The sequence below is a fragment of the Amblyomma americanum genome, chromosome 7, assembly GCF_052857255.1.
Source record: "Amblyomma americanum isolate KBUSLIRL-KWMA chromosome 7, ASM5285725v1, whole genome shotgun sequence".
Lineage (NCBI taxonomy): Eukaryota > Metazoa > Arthropoda > Arachnida > Ixodida > Ixodidae > Amblyomma > Amblyomma americanum.
The window spans coordinates 91,590,795-91,609,555 of NC_135503.1; the positions used below are offsets into that span (position 1 = coordinate 91,590,795).

Genomic DNA, 18,761 nt, shown 5'->3' on the forward strand with positions numbered 1-18,761 from the left:
ATTGATTATTATTATCAGCTGTATAAAAATTTATGTCGCATGTCCAAAAATGATTTATTACATTCCTGGAACTTCACATTTCTTAACTTCATTTCAATTTTAGAAGTTCAATCTTGATTCAGTCTTCCCACTTCTTTTTTTCTCCCCGCGCAAGTACTTCATCAGCATCTCCACTGCACCTTGGCCAATTCTCCCGCGTGGGTATACGCCATATTTACTCAGGTAAAGAAGAAGTAAAAGAATAAGAAGAGGAAGAACGGAGAGGCGGAAGGCTGACTTTCCAATTCAACTGCGAGAGTTCCAGTCGGCCACTCCCGTAACGCGAGCTCGCCGAAAGTTGCCACTTTGTTTCTAATGACATCACGGTGGTCGAACACTCCTTAAAAGAACAGGAGATCAACTACAACATAATCGAGGTCATTCCCAACAAGAGGGGCCGCAAGAGCACCTTCGTTCTGAACGTGTATCACCCCCCACGAGCAACCCAGGCCGATTTCTCTGATATACTTCAAGAGGCAGATTAGCTAGCTGTTTCGCATCAGCTTATCGCACTCGGTGACTTTAACGCCCCCCACAGGGAATGGGGTTACAAAACGAACTCGCTTCGTGGTCTGAGCGCGGTACGAGCACGGGATGCACTGGGCCTGGAAATACTTACTGATCCTTTATACCCAACCCGCGAAGGACACAGCGTCACGCGCGATTCATGCCCTGACCTTACAATCGTCAAGAACATCCTTAACGCTACGTGGACCAATCTCGGAGAGAGCTTAGGTAGCGACCACTACATCGTAAGCACGTCTATCATCTCCGCAAACATTCTTCCCACCCTGGGAACAGCCAGAATCACGGACTGGACTAAATACCGTGCACAGCCCGTTCCGGAAGACCCAATTCAATCAATCAGTGAACGGAGTGAACAGATTCGGAAAGCACACAAGGAGGCCACCACCGAAGTACAATGCACAAACGATAATCCGGCGGTCGATCGTCACCTTCTGAAGTTGTGGCAGACCCGACGGACTCTGGTTCGCAGATGGAAACGCCAACTCCTCAATCGTCCCTTGAGACTCCGCATATCACAGATCACGGCAGAAGCACAAGAGTATGCACAGCACCTTTCTCAACAGAATTGGCAGGAATTTTGCGAGTCACTGCGCGGCACGCTGGGGACCTCCCGCACCTGGGCGATCCTCCGCAGCCTCGTCGATCCGCAAACATCGCGGTCTGCCACTAACCGTACACTCAAGAAAATCGCCCATCTGTACCCCGGAGACGACGTGGCCCTCCTCACCGCCCTCAAAACCAAATACATCGGCGCCCCCCATCCTCCCAGCACAATCTCGTTCACGGGAGGCCCAAATGAGAGGCTGGACGCCCCCACCACCACTGCCGTGGTTTACGCCGCGCCTCGATCTGCCACACGCAACACGGCAGCTGGCGCGGACAAGATCACAAATGGGATGATTCGAAACCTGGGCAAGTCGCAGATCGAGGTCCTCACTACCTACATAAATGAGGCGGGAGAACTCGCTGCAGAGTGGAAACACTCCGAAATCGTGACTATCCCAAAACCAGGCAAACTACCAAGCCTGGAAGCATTACGACCCATCTCCCTCACCTCTTGCCTGGGCAAACTATATGAGCGCGTTATCCAGACCCGCCTCCAAAGCTACATAGAGGACAGCAGCCTCTTTCCACCCACTATGATCGGCTTCAGGAAAGGTCTTTCTACGCAAAGCGCTTTCCTCCTTCTCAAGGAAGAAGTACTCAGTAACATCCCGAGAGGCGGCGAGCACCTAATTATGGCACTTGATCTGAAAGGCGCTTTTGACAACGTTTCTCACGACGCCATCTTGAAAGAGCTCAACGCCTTTGATTGCGGACCCAAGACCTTCAACTACATCAAAAACATTCTCAGCAACCGCACGGCCACGATTGGCATGGGAGATGTCCGCTCCGGCACAGAGCAGACACCCAACAAAGGCACTCCCCAAGGCTCTATCATCTCTCCTCTCCTCTTCAAAATAGCTATGATCGGCATGGCAAAAGCACTCGAGGCTATTGAAGGCATCGGCTATACTATCTACGCTGATGATATTACCATCTGGTACACATGGGGTTCCCTTGCCAACAAAGAAAACACCCTACAAGAGGCAGTCAATTGCGTAGAAAGACAAGCAGCAAATTGCGGCCTCCGCTGCGCACCCGACAAATCCGAAATTATCCGCATTCAGGGCTATGCCTACAAATCTCCCGGCGACATGGAGGTTTACCTCGAAGGCACGAGAATAAAGGAAGTCCCTCTTATCCGCATCCTGGGCCTTTGGCTTCAGAGCGACAGGAAAGCCAACCACACGTTGCAGCGTCTCAGGAAAACTGCCTTCCAGATCTCCCGCTTGATTCGGCGCATCACCCGCAACAGAAAAAAGCATGAGAGAGGAGGATACAATTCGACTGATACAGGCTCTAGTTATGAGCCGCCTGTCATACGGTCTCCCATTCCTACCACTTCTGGGGAATGAGCGAGACAAATCAGATGCCATCATCCGTACCGCCTATTCAAACATGCGTTAGGCCTCCCTATGTACACGGCCTACTGCCACCTCGAGGACCTGGGACTGACCGACACAATAGAAGTAATTCGAGAAGCCGTCCTAGCATCGCAAAAGGAACGCCTCCTCACCACCAAAGCTGGACGCGCAATCTTGGAAAGAGTGGGTTCCCCGGCTGACATACGCGCCGTCCAGGACAACCGAGACCTACCCTCAACTCTGCGAACTCGCGTGTATGTAGCTCCACTCCCGAAGAACATGCACTCGGACTCACAAAAGGGACGACGAAAGGCGCGAGTGGACTATCTGCGCCGCACACATCGACAGGCACAAAATGCTGTATACGTCGACGCAGCCATGTAATAATAATAATAATATTATTATTATTATTACATGGCTGCGTCGACGTATACAGCATTTTGTGCCTGTCGATGTGTGCGGCGCAGATCCGATTCAACAAACGCGGTGGCGGTCGTCTTAAACACCAATCTCAAGAAAATCGCCAGCGCCTCCCCACGAAATTGCTCTCCCACAGTAGCAGAAACTGCTGCTATTGCCCTCGCAGGCCAGCACGCCCATGCTACGGGAAATGAGTTAAAAATTATTAACGACTCCCAGTCCGCGTGTGGCCTCTTCCTCTCTGGCAGACTTCCACACTCCGTCGCTCCCATTATGACAACCCCACAAGTTCAAAATTCCACATGCAAGCACCAAATCACTTGGACTCCTGGGACACGAGGGGCTCGAGGGAAGAGAGGCCGCGGACAGTCTAGCTCGAGGATATACTAACCGAGGGACTAACCTCCCTGACCTCACCCCTCTCCCCTCTAAGTACGGCGAGCGCCTCCTCCTTCTCCGAACACAAACACAAGTCTATCCCCCACCACACCGTAAGCTAACGGCGGCAGAGGCGAGGGAATGGCGACTACAGACGAACACCTTCCTTAACCTACACAAGTGCCACATCATCTTCCCCGACAGATATAACAGCATAGCCCCTGGTGTGACGGAATTCCAACAACATATCATGTAACATGGGGCTACTCCGGTCCCTAGCCCCCCGAACTAGACAAACATCACTCCGAGAACAGTCGGAGTCTGCCCTGTTCAGCTCTGACTTGGCGAAGCAGCGAAAGCTGATATCCCAAGCAAGAGCAACTGCGGTGGATATTGGGGTCCTGAAATAAGGACTCCACCAAAAATCTGTATTTTCGCCTCTCTATCCTACCTTTTTGGAACAAATGTTTTCTACTACTACTCCGGTGACGTCGCCATCACTGACTGAGGACGACGGCGGACTGGCCCTGGACGCAGGATACGGAGGTGACATGGTTGCTACCATCGTGCTGAAGACCACGACCTCGACTACCGCCCCGCCTACTTCTGTGACGTCGCCACCACTGACTGAAGACAATGGCGGCCTGGCCCTGGACGCAGGATGCGGAGGTATGGTTGCTACCATCGTGCTGAAGACCACGGCCTGACAACCGGCCCGCCTACTTCCGTGACATCAACATCACTTGCTGAGGACGGAGGCGGCCTCGCCCTGGACGAAGGATACGGAGGTGACGTGGTTGCTACCGTCTTGCTGAAGACCACGACCTCGACAACCGCCCCGCCTACTTCCGTGACGTCGCCATCACTTGCTGAGGACGGCGGCGGCCTCGCCCTGGACGAAGGATACGGAGGTGACATGGTTGCTACCATCGTGCTGAAGACCACGACCTCGACTACCACCCCCGCCTACTTCTGTAACGTCACCATCACTGGCTGAAGACAATGGCGGCCTGGCCCTGGACGCAGGATGCGGAGGTATGGTTGCTACTGTCGTGCTGAAGACCACTACCTCGACTACCGCACCGCCTACTTCCGTGACGTCGCCATCACTTGCTGAGGACGACGGCGGCCTCGCCCTGGTCGAAAGATACAGAGGTGACGTGTTTGCTACCATCGTGCTAAAGACCACGACCTAGAATACCGCACCGCCTACTTATGTCACGTCGCCATCACTTGCTGAAGAAGACGGCGGCCTGGCCCTGGACGAAGGATACAGAGGTGACGTGGTTGCTACCATCGTGCTGAAGACCACGACCTCGAATACCGCACCGCCTACTTATGTCCGCTCTGGACGAAGGATACGGGGGTGACGTGGTTGCTACCGTCGTGCTGAACACCATGACCTCGACTACCACCCCGCTTACTAACGTGACGTTGCCATCACTGGCTGAGGACGACGGCGGCCTGGTCCTGAACGAAGGGTCGGAGGTGTCGTGGCTGCTACCGTCGTGCTGAAGAACAGAGCTTCGCCAACCGTCCCGCCTACTCTCGTGACTTTGCATCGTTGTTTGAATTTCCGCAGCTCTGTATGAGCGTAAATTCATAATTGTATTCCAGGTGTTTGCATATTTGTATTTCTATTCAGTTATGCATTATACTGCGAAGCGTCTCCTCCGTGGTTCTCGCATATTTCCGTGAAAATTTGAACACAATAAAAATAAAACAAAAATAGTTATTTATATAACCCTGAGGCCTGTGAATATTAAGGTATATGGTATTTTTTTCATTCGTAGCTATTCACTTCTGTCATCGTTGCTTTCATAGATTTACAGTCCGGCTCTATGGTAGAAACGTTTGGAGACCCCTGATCTACATCACTGGGAGTCGGATAACCAAAGCGGTTCACGGTTCTCAGTACGCCATTGCTGCTTAGGAAACATGACTCAACGGCACTACTTTCCCGCACAAGACATCGGCAGTCCTTAATTCTAAGGGCGGCTGAGAGCAATGGCTTCTTTATGCCATCTGTGACCCCGTTTGTCGCAAGGTAATTACGCTTCCACTTTCGCAAGGTGAGCTGGCCCGATATGTTTCTCTTCGCCGAAGTGACTGGTGGTCCATGATATCTGGTCGTCGCTAGTACACCTGCCGCTGCTGTAGTCATGTGCTCGATTGTTCTTTTGATTCAATTGATTGCTCGTCGTCGTTGCTATGAGTTCGTGGCCAGTGGCCGCACCGTTAAGATAGCATGCCCGGCAGCGTTTACAGGAAAATGAGACGGTCACCATTGGCCTGAGAATGTGTAGCAGAGGAGGCGTGGCAAAAAGAAGGGAGTTCAGCATGTGACGTGGGCAGTACTCGGGTTTTCCATATAACCCGGTTATCAGTAAGCAATGCTGCGTAGAAGCCGCGCACAGGTTGTGAGAGACTCCGTAGGGGAAGACCCCGGATCAATTTCAGAAAGGCGTTTCTGCGGGCAAGAAATCATATTGTTCCTCATAGAGTAACAAAACCCGCCGCTAGACGGCGTCATCAATCGCAAAGACATGCCGCGATAATGAAACATAGGGTATTTGAGGGGGGGGGGGGGGGGAGGTACAACAAGGATGAAGTACTAAGAGGTATTTGCAAAAAAAAATGGTGCCAGAGCATATTTTCGTGAATGCGGTTCTGAGCTTAAGAGCAGAAGTTCACTCGGGGCTAGAAATATATCAGAGACGTATTGGAAGATTATCACCAAGTGCCACTACAAACGAGGCAGTACAGGGGGATATGGGCTGGGCACCTTTCGAAATACGGGAAGCTCAAAGTAAAATAATATATGAATAACGCCTGACGAAATTGGATGATAACAGGTGGGCAGCTAAGGTATTTAAACATATATACGGAAAGAGCGTTGCCGCACAATGGCGGCAGAGAACTAGGTATATTGCCACAGTAGAATCCATCATGTGGCGCCATAACGCGGCCGAACTGTTTTAGCTGGGACTTGCCGTGCCTTGGGTATTCGAGGGGCTAGAGGTTTGCCATCTTCCTCCTCCTGTCTTACACGCCCAGCGCGCCTACTTAAACCCGTTCTCTGTGCTTCAACCGTTTATCGGTGACATCTTTGGTGGAGCAGCTGGGTAGCGTCCCATGTACTCTGACTACGAAGACACTCTTGACCCCTGTTTTCCACGCGTGCACTCAACACCCGTCCACAAGGCGAGCCGCCGTCTGCGAGGCCTACCACCGCAGTTCTGCCAACTGACAGCGCCGGCAAGGGCCATGACATCCACCACGGCTAGCCAGACAACTCAGCACCGGGAATGCCCCGCCATTCGTCCTTCATGCACCTCGGTCGCCGCCACGGTTCCACGGGGACAGGTTCGAGGGCGTTGAAGACTGGTTGGCGAGGTTTGACCGAGTGGCGGGTTTCAATGAGTGGGACGGCGAGCGCAAATTGCGCAACGTCTACTTTGCGCTATACAGGACTCAGCCAGACGTGCTTTGAGAAACACAAAAGAAGGATCCATGACAAACAAAAATTTATTCCACAGCGAATTAAAAAGCACTGTCTGCACACAAAAAAAAAACTAGGCCTCTGCTTGGGTCTCTTCGAACTCTCCCTCATCATCAGCTGTGGCCTCCTGGTACTGTTGGTATTCGGACACCAGGTCGTTCATGTTGCACTCTGCCTCTGTGAACTCCAACTCGTCCATGCCCTCTCCGGTGTACCAGTGCAGAAAGGCCTTGCGGCGGAACATAGCTGCGAAAAAAATATATGTATCAAGCAGGCGTGGTCACACTACATCTAATACGTCGATCCACACAACAGGCACAAACGGGCTTTAATAAAACGATTTGCTTTTGAGAACCACCTTCAAATCAAAGACGTAGTTACCGGTAAACTGTTCGGAGATTCGCTTGAAAAGCTCTTGAATGGCTGTGCTATTCCCAATGAAAGTAGCCGACATCTTCAGACCTCGAGGCGGTATGTCACAGACTGCAGTCTTGACGTTGTTCGGTATCCATTCGACGAACGAGCCAGAGTGCTTGCTCTGGATGTGTAGCATCTGGTCATCCACTTCCCGCATGCTCATTCGGCCTCTGAAGACTGCAGCCACTGTCAAGTAACGGCCGTGACGGGGGTCGCAAGCAGCCATCATGTTTTTGGCATCGAACATCTGTTGCGTCAGTTCCGGCACCGTCAGAGCCCGGTACTGGAGGCCGCCTCGGGAAGTGAGCGGAGCAAAGCCAGGCATAAAGAAGTGGAGGCGCGGGAAGGGCACCATGTTCACGGCCAATTTGCGAAGATCAGCATTCAGCTGTCCAGGAAACCTGAAATAGCAGTGAAGAGGCTTTATAAATGTGTACATAAATGCATACATAGGAGAATTCCGATTGCGTAAGTAGGCTGAGATATATATTCGCATATTATAAAAGTCATTAAGAGGTTGATGCTCGTGCAGCAACATAACCATATAAAATGGCTTGATGTTGCACAGCGGGTTTTTTTAGAATATTGCGTGGAATATTGCGGTATTCCGGTATTCAGAAATTTCGTGCAAACGATTTGGATGTGCTCGAGACCTATCACAAAAAATTGCACTGATTTTCTGCCTGTTCGGAGTCTATAGAATACTGGTCGGCCAATTATTCAATTATCCCGACAACACTGCTCAATTTAGGAGGTACTTCAACGGACTTTAAAGCTGCTTACGAGGCGCGAATGTCTTGGGCCAAATTGTCTTGGACCACAGTCGCAATTTCATATAATTTTTTCCTTGACTTTTCCAAAGCGTTCCAGCGGACTTCGCACCAAAAAGTGATATACAAACAAAAGGATTTAATTGGTGATGGTCCCGTCCCACAATGTATCAGCAGTTTTTTGTCTGAACGTTTCCAATTTGTCCAATTCGACGGAAATACCTCTGACATTATTCCCGTTTTATCTGGTGTCCCCCAAGGATCTGTACTGGCGCCTCTTTTATTTTTGCTATTTATTAATGATATAACTAACGAAAATTAAGTACAAATGAGACTGTTTGTAGACGATTGCGTTCTTTATCATAAAATTAAACTTCACTGTGACCACATCAAACTAAATAAGGCTTTGCATAAAGTTTTTCAGTGGTGCCATGATTGGAGTATGGTCATTAACAAAGACAAGACTGTTTCTATGTCCATCACAAAGAAAAAAATTCCGCTTAAGTTCACTTATGGTTCTGAGCACTGCGCTACGAACTGTTAGGGAATACCGATATCTGGGCATCCTTATCTCATCCGACCTGAAGTGGACAACGGACGTTCAGTATGTAGCAAATAAGGCAATGAACAAACTGCTTTTCCTCAAAGGTGCCTTGGAAAACTCCCGAAATAAAGCTTCTGGCATACACTACGCTTATGCGCCCGGTATTAGAATATGCTAACATTACACAGTTCCCTTATACAAGTACTACTGTAGCCGCACTGGAAAGTGAGCAGCGAAAAGCTGCGCGATTTATCTATAACCAGTAAAGACGCACAGATTCACCTACTGAACGTTTGCATCGCGCAGGACTTCAGCCTTTATCTATCCGATCGAAACTGCACCGCTTGAAATTCTTCTAGTTTCCTCTGCACAATTCACTTAAGCTTAACTCTGAAGACTTCGTCAATATTAGCCACTCCAGAATCACCCGCCGTAAACATCCTCTCACACGTGATGATTTTTTTTGTTGCAATAACACATTCTATTTTTCTTTTTTTCCGCGAGAAGTGCGCGAATGGAATGCACTTGACGCTTTAAATTGTAATGCAGCCAACAGTCCTCAAATTTTGGAGCTTGCCGAGCTGTGTATATTGCCACAAAACTGACTAAATATTGTTAAAATGTTTGTGATATAAACTTTGTTCTGCATAACTGTTTACCTCGAATTTGTTAGTTCTTGTCTTGCTTTAACTAGACCCATCCTTTTCATTGTACAGCTGCTTATTGTTCTATAAATGTTTTATCTGGAAGCTATGCATTTTTTGAAGTCCGCTCACCCCTGTAAAAACCCCGCTTGGCGTTGACAGTATATCGAAATAAAATAAAAATAAAAAAAATAAAATATAGATTATGACAAAGTGCAGTTTGAGCCATTTAAATTAATAAGAAAAGAACCACACCGGCACCACTACTGTATCGCGGGTACCAGTTAAAACGGCATAAATAAGATGCGAAGCCATTCAGGCAACTGCGGATGCCTTCACGCGGCTGATGGGCGCCAACGCTGTCGCTCAACAACATAGCTAAGTTCCCCCCTTACCATCTAGGGGATCCAGCCTAGTTCGTCCACTTCCTGCATATATACGGCGTCTTCTAGAAATATTCGCACCTTACGCGACAACCTGCCTTGTAGTCGTTGCTGCAAACCTTCGAAAATAAATGGCAAGCCCCTCACGATGTGTGAACCGTATGTCTCCTCGCATTATGCGCACGCACTCTGCCACGCTGCTTTCTGAAAAAAAAAAATACTGTTCGACAACGATGCAGAACTCTTGCTGAAAACCCAACAGAATTTAGCGTAAGTGAATTATCAAGCAGATTTCTCGAATTCATTTGGAATGGACCAGCATAGTCCCTTCCAACCGTCGACATCCGATGAGATGACTGCGGCAACTTCATTGACGCTCTGCCCTGTAGCGTAGTACCCCATGGCAACGAAGTTAATAGTCGGAAAGACCCTTCTACGATTATAACTCCATGAATTGTAATCATAGGCATAGATACTGGATTTACGGCAGACCTTGCTAAAGTAATCTTGTACTACAATAAGACCAGCCACGGTACGACAACTGCCTGCCGTCCACCGGCCAGCATACTGACGCAACGCTTACAACATAATCGTCAGCATGCTAGCCTTCTACGCTGACACTGAAGCACCTGTATAGATCTGTGCAGGTGTGCAAGATATGTAACACCATCGTGCTGCCCTTCGCCACGCGGAGTGATCGTACGGATGTAACGCTCCCAGGTTCCCGGTCATGCCGTAGTTTTCCTACTAGAAATTTAGTTATTTTACTGTCCAAAAAACAACTCGCTTTTCGGAGAATCTGCGTGCTTGCTAGCCTGACTACCGCCTCGCGGAGAACTGTAGTGAAGGGGTGTGCGCCTGTCCTGAGACATGCACGACTTACATAGTTGTCCCCATAACAGACTCTGGGTCTGTACACCTATGCAGCGGTTTGTTTTTCGAATTTTGGACCGATGATATTGCGCTTGTGCTGCCGCAATGGCACAGTGGTTATGGCGCTCGGCTGCTGGGACAAAAGACGTGGATCCGATCCCGGCCGCGGAAGTCGAATTTCGATGGAGGCGAAATTCTGGAGGCCCGTGTGCTGCGCGATGTCAGTGCACGTCAAAGAACCCCAGGTGGTCGAAATTTCCGGAACCCTTCACTACGGCGTCTCTCATAGCCTGAGTCGTTTTGGGACGTTAAACCCTCATTAACCAAACCAAACCATATTGCGCTTGTATACACGCGGAAGCTGAGCACTCACCGAAGGCATGTGGTCACACCAGACATAGTTGCGGAGACCAAGTGGTTGAGGTCTCCGTACGTTGGAGTAGTGAGCTTCAGCGTCCGGAAGCAGATGTCATAGAGCGCCTCGTTGTCGATGCAGAAGGTCTCGTCGGTGTTCTCCACAAGCTGATGCACAGAAAGGGTAGCATTGTAGGGCTCGACGACGGTGTCCGAAACCTACAGAAAACGGCAGAAGAACCGCGATTACCAGGTGCAGGCAAGCATTAATTCAAACTCTACGAAAACAAAAAGCAAAAAGATAACACATTTGATGTAAAGCTTCGGTCACCGTTACCGTGAACACGCGAGCGAATTCTGTTCGATGTTATTCTGATACTTTCTTGCGCGATTCGAGCGATCTTCACCGCTGTTAAGAAAACGAAAGTAGCACATGACGCGATACAACAACACGCGCCGCGAAAGCGTGTAAATGACGTGGTGCTCAGGAAGGACATGAACCCCTGTTCGTGTTGACGCCGATCAGCGCTGTAGCACAACGACGACTAAATTTGTTCTGATGGGTATTGTCACACACCTTTGGAGAGGGCACTACACTGTAGGTGTTCATGATGCGATCGGGGTACTCTTCACGGATCTTCGAGATGAGCAGTGTGCCCATGCCAGATCCAGTACCTCCGCCCAGGGAGTGGGTCAGCTGGAATCCCTGCAGGCAGTCGCAGGACTCCGCTTCCTTGCGCACGACGTCGAGCACCGAGTCCACCAGTTCGGCACCCTCGGTGTAGTGGCCCTTAGCCCAGTTGTTGCCCGCACCTCCCTGACCTGAAGGGGGAACATTGTCAGAGGCGTAAACTTGTGCAAACTCTATTATGAAGGAAATCAGTACTAGAATATGCAATTAAGGAAAGCCATGCACTGGGCGAAATGCACACAGCAGCCTGGAACGCGGAAATAACTAGACTTATGCTTTGTGGTGGACGTAGTGAGTAGAGGGATAAGCAACGCACAACACCGTTGAAGTTAACAGTTTGCGCAAGTTTACGATAATGTGGCGTGTGAAAGAGGTTGAAAATATATGTTCACGTCTGCAAACAATTCAACAAATCATGGCTTGTATTGTACTCGGCTACAGAACCCAATCTCTCCAGCGAGTCACTATGTAAACGGGTGGCAAATGACATGAACACCGGGGCGGGAGAACCGCCTCCTGTAATCATATCCTGTATTATATCTGTCTCTAATCTTTTGTTTTATGCCGGATTGTCCACGCAGAGGGCCACCTCCCTTCCTTGTGTAATGCGCCACCTATCCGTTCTGCTGAGTGATGTGATGTTGTGTCAAAGGCGGATGGAAGCTTTTGTAGCGATTGCTACGCTAGGGTATAGCCGGCCCATTTCGGGTAAGCGTGTCTGGTCACTACTTTTAATGAGTCACTAGTTGCACCGAGGCATAGGTGTTCCTCCGCTGCGCCGCTCCGCACCTTTCCTAAAAATTCGATTTTCAAGTTGCTCTTTCTGTTTTTCTTCTTTCCATCCCTCCTTTATCCCTTCCATTATGGGCCGGTTCTAGTGTCCACCGAGACATATGAGACAGTTACTGCGCCATTTCTTTTCCTCAAAACCAAACAAAACAAGTGAGCCGCCGGCGCTCATTTGGTTCATTGGTGTTTACAACGTAGAAGCCGTTCATTTTTACGAAAGGAAACGCGCACAAGTGGCTCCCTGGGTCAGTGGACACCTCACTTTCGCTTTTGTGTTACGTGGCGTTCGCATCCAACTGCAAAAAACTTAATTTGGATTAGTTCAGTTAATCCAGGATATACAAAGCGAAAGGTGTCGGCGTTCACTATGTTCTTCTGCGTTGACAATGTTTAAGACGGCATTGGCTTTGAACAAATGAAGGGCGCATAACTGGCTGCCTGGGTATGCGGACGCCGCATTCGTGCTTTGACGCATGTGGCAGTGGTGAGAGAGAGATGTGGCCTGAATGCAATAGTGCTGACAGCGTTGTGTCTGACATGAGGCAGTGAAGCAATGGCTAGGCCACAGCGTTCGTTTGGTTATCAATATCTCGCGATCAACCATTAATTGCATGCCACCTCCCAGGGTGACAGGGAGGGCGCGCTGCCTATACACTGTGGGGAACGCAATCAAAGCAGTCTTTTGCAGTAGACACCAACGCCACGTACATGAAAGCGAGATTTAGGTCTCCACTAACCCACGGAGCCGGTTGTGCGCCGCGGTGGCTGAGGGGTTAGGGCGCTCGGCTACTGATCCGGAGCTCTGGAGCACTAGGGCATATAATCAGGCTTGCGATGATTATATGCCCACTAGATGCATGCGAATGTCCGGACCCCGTAGAGTGTCTGTTACGGGTCCAAATGGACATATTTTTGGAAATGTGGCGAAGAGTTTGAAGGATGCTTCCCTCCCGCCATCGGTTGGCCCGGTATTGCATTATCTCCGGGATAAGCCTTGTCTTTAGCGCGTCTTTACTATCCTGTCTTTCTATCCCATCTTTCAACTCTCCTACTATCTGCACGTGGTTACGATTGTGGCTCGGCTAGAGCCAGTGAGCAGGCCTGTGCGCTTTCATTTTCTTTCTTCCTGGCAACAACAGACAGACAGACATACAGATCCGGAGCTCCTGGTTTAAACCCGACCGCGGCGGCTGCGTTTTTATGGTAGAAAAACGCTAAGGCGTCCGTGTGCTGTGCGAGGTCAGTGCACGTTAAAGATCCCCAGGAGGTCGAAATTATTCCGTAGCCCTCCACTACGGCACCTTTTTCTTCATTTCTTCTTTCACTCCCTCGTTTATTCCTTCCCTTACGACGCTGTTCAGGTCTCCAACGATATACGAGACGGATACTGCGCTATTTTCTTTCCCAAAAACCAATTATTATTTTATTATTATGCCTATCCTTTCGTGAAAATGAACGGCCTTTTCAAAGTTGTCAACGCCCATGAACTATGAACACCGTCGGCTGACTAGTTTTGTTTGGTTTATGAGGAAAGGAATTGGCTCAGTATCCGTCTCGCATATCTCGGTGGACACCCGAACCGCGCCGTAAAGGAAGGGGTAAAGGAGACAGGGAAAGAAGAAAGAGAAAACTCAAAATTGAAAGTTGGATTTTGAGGAAAGGCGTGGCACTGCGCAGCGGCGCAACACATGTGGCTCGGTGCTACTAGTGGCACAAGCACAGTAGTGACTAGGGAGCGAAAGAGAGAGAGAAATATACGCGGTGTGGCGCGCGTTGTGGCGTTATGTGCTTCCTCGGAGCCCCGCCACGGCGAAATCGCAAGTTTGCGGCCAGTAAAGCTTTCGTTTTAAAACCCCCTTTGATTGTCTTCCGCACTTTGTAAATGCAGCGCGTCCACCCTGCCTCTGTCTCAGGTGGCAGTAAATGATCGCGAGAGGTTGATCGCCCAATGAACGCTGCGGCCTATTGCTGCAGTGCCGCGTGTCTACCACGAAGTTTTCAGTGCTAGTGTATGCAGCCCACTTCTCCACCATCGTCATGTACCTCGAAGGGCAAGCGAAGCGTCCACTGACCCGGGGAGCCAGTTTACGCACTTCCTTAAGCGTCTATAACGGTGTCCACGCCAATGAACACATTGAACGCAGACAGCTGCCCCGCCGCGGTGGCTCAGTGGTTAGGGCGCTCGACTACTGATCCGGAGTTCCCGGGTTCGAACCCGACCGCGGCGGCTGCGTCTTCATGGAGGAAAAACGTTAAGGCGCCCGTGTGCTGTGCGATGTCAGTGCACGTTAAAGATCCCCAGGTGGTCGAAATTATTCCGGAGCCCTCCACTACGGCACCTCTCTCTTCCTTTCTTCTTTCACTCCCTCCTTTATCCCTTCCCTTACGGCGCGGTTCAGGTGTCGAATGATATATGAGACAGATACTGCGCCATTTCCTTTCCCCAAAAACCAATTATTTAATTATTATTAGACAGCTTTTGCATTGTATATCCTCGATTAATGGAGCTAGCAATAATTGGTTTTTGGGGAAAGGAAATGGCGCAGTATCTGTCTCATATATCGGCGGACACCTGAACTGCGCCGTAAGGGAAGGGATAAAGGCAGGAGTGAAAGAAGAAAGGAAGAAAGAGGCGCCGTGATGGAGGGCTCCGGAATAATTTCGATCACCTGGGGATCTTTAACGTGCACTGACATCGCAAAGCGGCAGTGCGAGAAAAAAGAGAGGCTTCCTTCATGACTTTCAAGGATTGGCTACAAGTGCTACTTAAGGAGTTACCAGTAAATCTGGAAAAAATAACATGTTCCATAACTGTACATATATACAAGCTATCCTCCATTTCTTTACCTCAATACCGCACCTGTGGCCTAGTGGTTTGAGCAACCGCCTCGCATGCGGTGCCAGGGTTTGGTCCCCAGTGCCGCTGGGTACCCACCAGTGATATAATAGGCACAATCTTCCCCTTGCCTGATGCTCAGATTTTTTAGAGTGAAATGCTTCGAAAATCGGTCTCTGACCCCATCTTACGTTTTATTTTCATTTTATTTTTGAAATGGCGCATGTGTTGCCTCTGTCGTTGTATGCTCTTTTCACGGCGCACTATATTCTTGATGAACCTCCAAGCTTGCGTCTCAATCTTGGTGGACTAGGTTTCGCAAGGAATTGATCAGAATGCCCATAGATCAAACTCGAAGTACTTGATTCCGTGGCTGTATTAAACTGACTGCCACTCGGACTGGATTATAATCAGCGAGGATTCGCAGTGCGTACAGAGATGTGCATACAAATTTAGCCAGTTGTGCGCTTTTATGATTAGTCTATACTGTGCGCTCTTGTGGGTGTGTTTATGTAGTAGGTTTTAAGCCGAGCAGCCCCTTACCGAACACAAAGTTGTCCGGCCGGAAGAGTTGTCCAAAGGGTCCCGAGCGGACGGCGTCCATGGTTCCCGGCTCCAGGTCAACCAGGATGGCCCGAGGCACGTATTTACCTCCTCAAACAAAAAACAAATATCACTTAGGGGCAACAAACATACCGTACAGTTATTAAAAGTACCTGCGTCACAACAAAGCCAGTTAAAGAAGCAATGAAAATAGAGCGCGCCAACTGAAGATGTCATAGCAAATTAAAAGCGGCACTACTAGGACCTTGCGCCACCTCACGGTTTTTAAATAGCAGATCCAATTATGTTTAATCAAAGATATCAATAACTTTCAGCAGAAAAACAGAAGGTGAAATGTTGATAGATAATTTGAGATGGATCAAAAAGATGTTTCTACATTAACGTCCTGTTGCAACTCCTGTTGCGATTCTGTTCCGTATTACGAAACTTACAGTGTAGTATATGGGATTAACTTTCCGAATACTGTACATGGGCTGTGATCAACGCGGTAGTGCAGGCCTCTGGATAAATTTGCACCACCTGGGGTTGATTTACGCGCAATAAGATCGCAGAACACACGGCTTTTTAGAATCTCGCCTCCATAGAAATGCGTCTACCGAATCATGGATTTCATGATCGAGCCCCTTCCAAATGAAGCACAGCGGTGGTATTATTAGCAAACATAGAGTTAAAAACGCCTTACAAACTCACTGCAGCAAGAGTAAACGTTGGAGAGGGGAGACTTACTATGTCCTCGTCAAACCTGACGAGGGAATTCAGAACTCGGGTTCGAACCCGACCGCGGCGGTTACGTTTTTATGGAGGCAAAACGCTAAGGCGCCTGTGTACTGTGCGATATAATTGCACGTTAAAGATCAACAGGTGGTCGAAATTCTTCCGGAGCCCTCTACTACGGCACCTCTCTCTTCCTTTCTTCTTTCACTCCCTCCTTTATCCCTTCCCTTATGGCGCGGTTCAGGTGTCCATCGATATATGAGACACACTGCGCCATTTCCTTTCCCCAAAAACCAATTATTATTATTCAGAACTCATTCTCGTTGTTAACATTCATTGCCTATGAGAAAAAAAACCTTTGATAAAGAACCTTCAAACTAATCCCTGCGGGAATTCTGGCAATGCAACCTGAAAAGCTGCAATGGCCTATCATAACATGCCGCAAGCAGAAGAGGCCACTAGACGTTGCACTGTGATCTAACTAAAAATGCGCGATAGGTTGTACAATTTAAAGCTCAAACATCAAAGGCCTGCCGTTGAAGAAGCTCCATTGAGAATCCAGATAACAGCTTAACACCACAAACAGCGCTGTTAAGACAGGACCGAGAATATGAGACACCCATACACACAGCATTCGGTATTGTCTTTCGCTTGCTGTTTTTGTTGAAGTCATCTGCCAACCAGCCCGGCAAATTTCCGTAATGCTTAGCAGCGCGAAACAGCCGCAAGGCAAGTTCAACGCGACGGGCAAGCTTCAAAGTGAAATTATCAACCGAAATACTGCCAGACGCGTACCGGAGGCCTCATTGTAGTAGACATTGATGCGCTCCAACTGGAGGTCCGAATCGCCATGGTACGCCCCGGTTGGATCGATGCCGTGCTCATCAGAAATCACTTCCCAAAACTGCAGACGGGAAAAGATACCAGTAATTAATCAGAGTGGCGTCACATCGCGCAGAGGCGACAGTCAAAGCATATTTACAGGCTGGAATTCACAGCGAAAGCAACATAACTGCTACAGTTACACTTGTCAACTGGTGTTTGTAGTCAACTCGTCATCTGCCATCGATTCCCACACATCATGTGTTTTGCTGATGGCGGAAAGCCGGCAGGACCTAAGACCACTTGAGGCCTTTGAATTACGTCATACGCAAAAACTAGGTCATACGAAAAAAAAATTCCGGCAAAGAATCTTCGCCGATCGCTTTGCGGCAGTCATTTGCCATGACACTTCCATGTCACCTCTCCGCCGAGACCGATTGCCTGGAATTTTCTTACAACCGGGAATAACGTCTGAGCTATATGACATAAAACAACAAAAATATTATAACGCTCTCAAAGTGCGAGCAGTAATTAAAAGGTCAGAGCGAGAACAGCGGTCAGGAATAAGAGATTCGATGCGCATTAGGGCACATTATTGTCCCACGCAAAGAGGCCACAACAAAGAACGAAAGCAGTACGTCTGCTAAAAGCCGCGACGGCTTCACAGGTAATTACTTTGGCCCGTATCCTGAAACGAGATTCTATAACGCGGCGTTTAGGACGAAACGTAATCGCCAACGTAAAACGCGCCGGGACAGGCACTGGGACCGAATGGCTATCGCGATCCTTTGAGCCGTGAAATAACCCACAAGATGGTAGAGGTGGCTTACCTTCGCCCCAATCTGGTTGCCACACTGGCCTGTCTGGATGTGTACTATCTCGCGCATGTTTGATGCCACTCCGAGACTCGGCTGTCAAGATGCCGACTGGCTGCCCGGGTCAAGGGTCCACTTATTCGTTGCCTTGCGCCGCATCAACGCTCACTTCTTCCTCAACAGTACATGCTCCTATGTGTACGCGTGTCAACTCAATAACTCCTAAGAAAGTGCCGCAGCCTGTTGCTGCCATAGTAAATGCGTTTCTGAGCTCATGTATAAGACCTTCAGTTCACGTACCGGATGCCGTGCAAAGGATATGCGCCGTACAACGCGTACTATTTCTCGTTTCGGAAGGCATCCGACCGAACGGGGTTCTCTCAACTGGCTGCAGGGGCAAACTCGACTACTTCTGCTTTCTTTTCTCGGTGCTCGAAATTAGTTTCACTCGAAGGAACCCCGCGTGCATTCTTGAGCATCTTTTTCCATTTTTGTAACTTTTCGACTCGTGCACGTGCGGTCGGTTCTAAAATTTGAATCAAACCGAAAGATTGCAAGACTTTGATTCATCATCATCATCATCATCAGCAGCAGCAGCAGCAGCAGCAGCCTGACTGGAGCCCCCAGAGGTTGGAGACCTTAGTCCATGGCCTTATTAGCTTTTCCAATCGGGTTTGCCTCGTCGATCAGTCTGCGCTGGTCATCCTGGTG

At 49.2% G+C, this 18,761-nt stretch overlaps 1 protein-coding gene across 2 annotated transcripts; it reads right to left on the reverse strand.

Annotated features, from left to right (window-relative positions):
- Nucleotides 1–6,842: 6,842 nt before the first annotated feature.
- LOC144097326 (tubulin beta-4 chain-like) lies at nt 6,843–18,365 on the reverse strand. Of its 2 annotated transcripts, none has more exons than XM_077630063.1 (7): nt 18,066–18,365; nt 17,209–17,317; nt 15,679–15,786; nt 11,397–11,641; nt 10,839–11,038; nt 7,216–7,652; nt 6,843–7,080 (listed from the first exon to the last, which is right to left on the reverse strand). In XM_077630063.1, exons 1-7 carry the CDS (start codon nt 18,120–18,122, stop codon nt 6,908–6,910), a joined length of 1,329 nt encoding a protein of 442 aa, XP_077486189.1. In that variant the 5' UTR covers nt 18,123–18,365; the 3' UTR covers nt 6,843–6,907. The 2 variants fall into 2 exon arrangements, with proteins under 2 accessions (XP_077486189.1, XP_077486188.1); XM_077630062.1 differs by having other exon boundaries at nt 15,679–15,789; nt 18,066–18,364.
- Between the last annotated feature and the right edge of the window lie 396 nt (nt 18,366–18,761).

What these genes read in the sequence shown, in the direction of transcription:
- LOC144097326 (XM_077630062.1), bottom strand. Translation starts at nt 18,122, where the DNA reads ATGCGCGAGATAGTACACATCCAGACAGGCCAGTGTGGCAACCAGATT. An exon ending in GCCGGACAACTTTGTGTTCG is followed by an intron (nt 11,642 to 15,678) that starts GTAAGGGGCTGC and finishes TTCCCCCTTCAG; the next exon opens with GTCAGGGAGGTGCGGGCAAC. An exon ending in AATCTCCGAACAGTTTACCG is followed by an intron (nt 7,081 to 7,215) that starts GTAACTACGTCT and finishes TTTTTTTCGCAG; the next exon opens with CTATGTTCCGCCGCAAGGCC.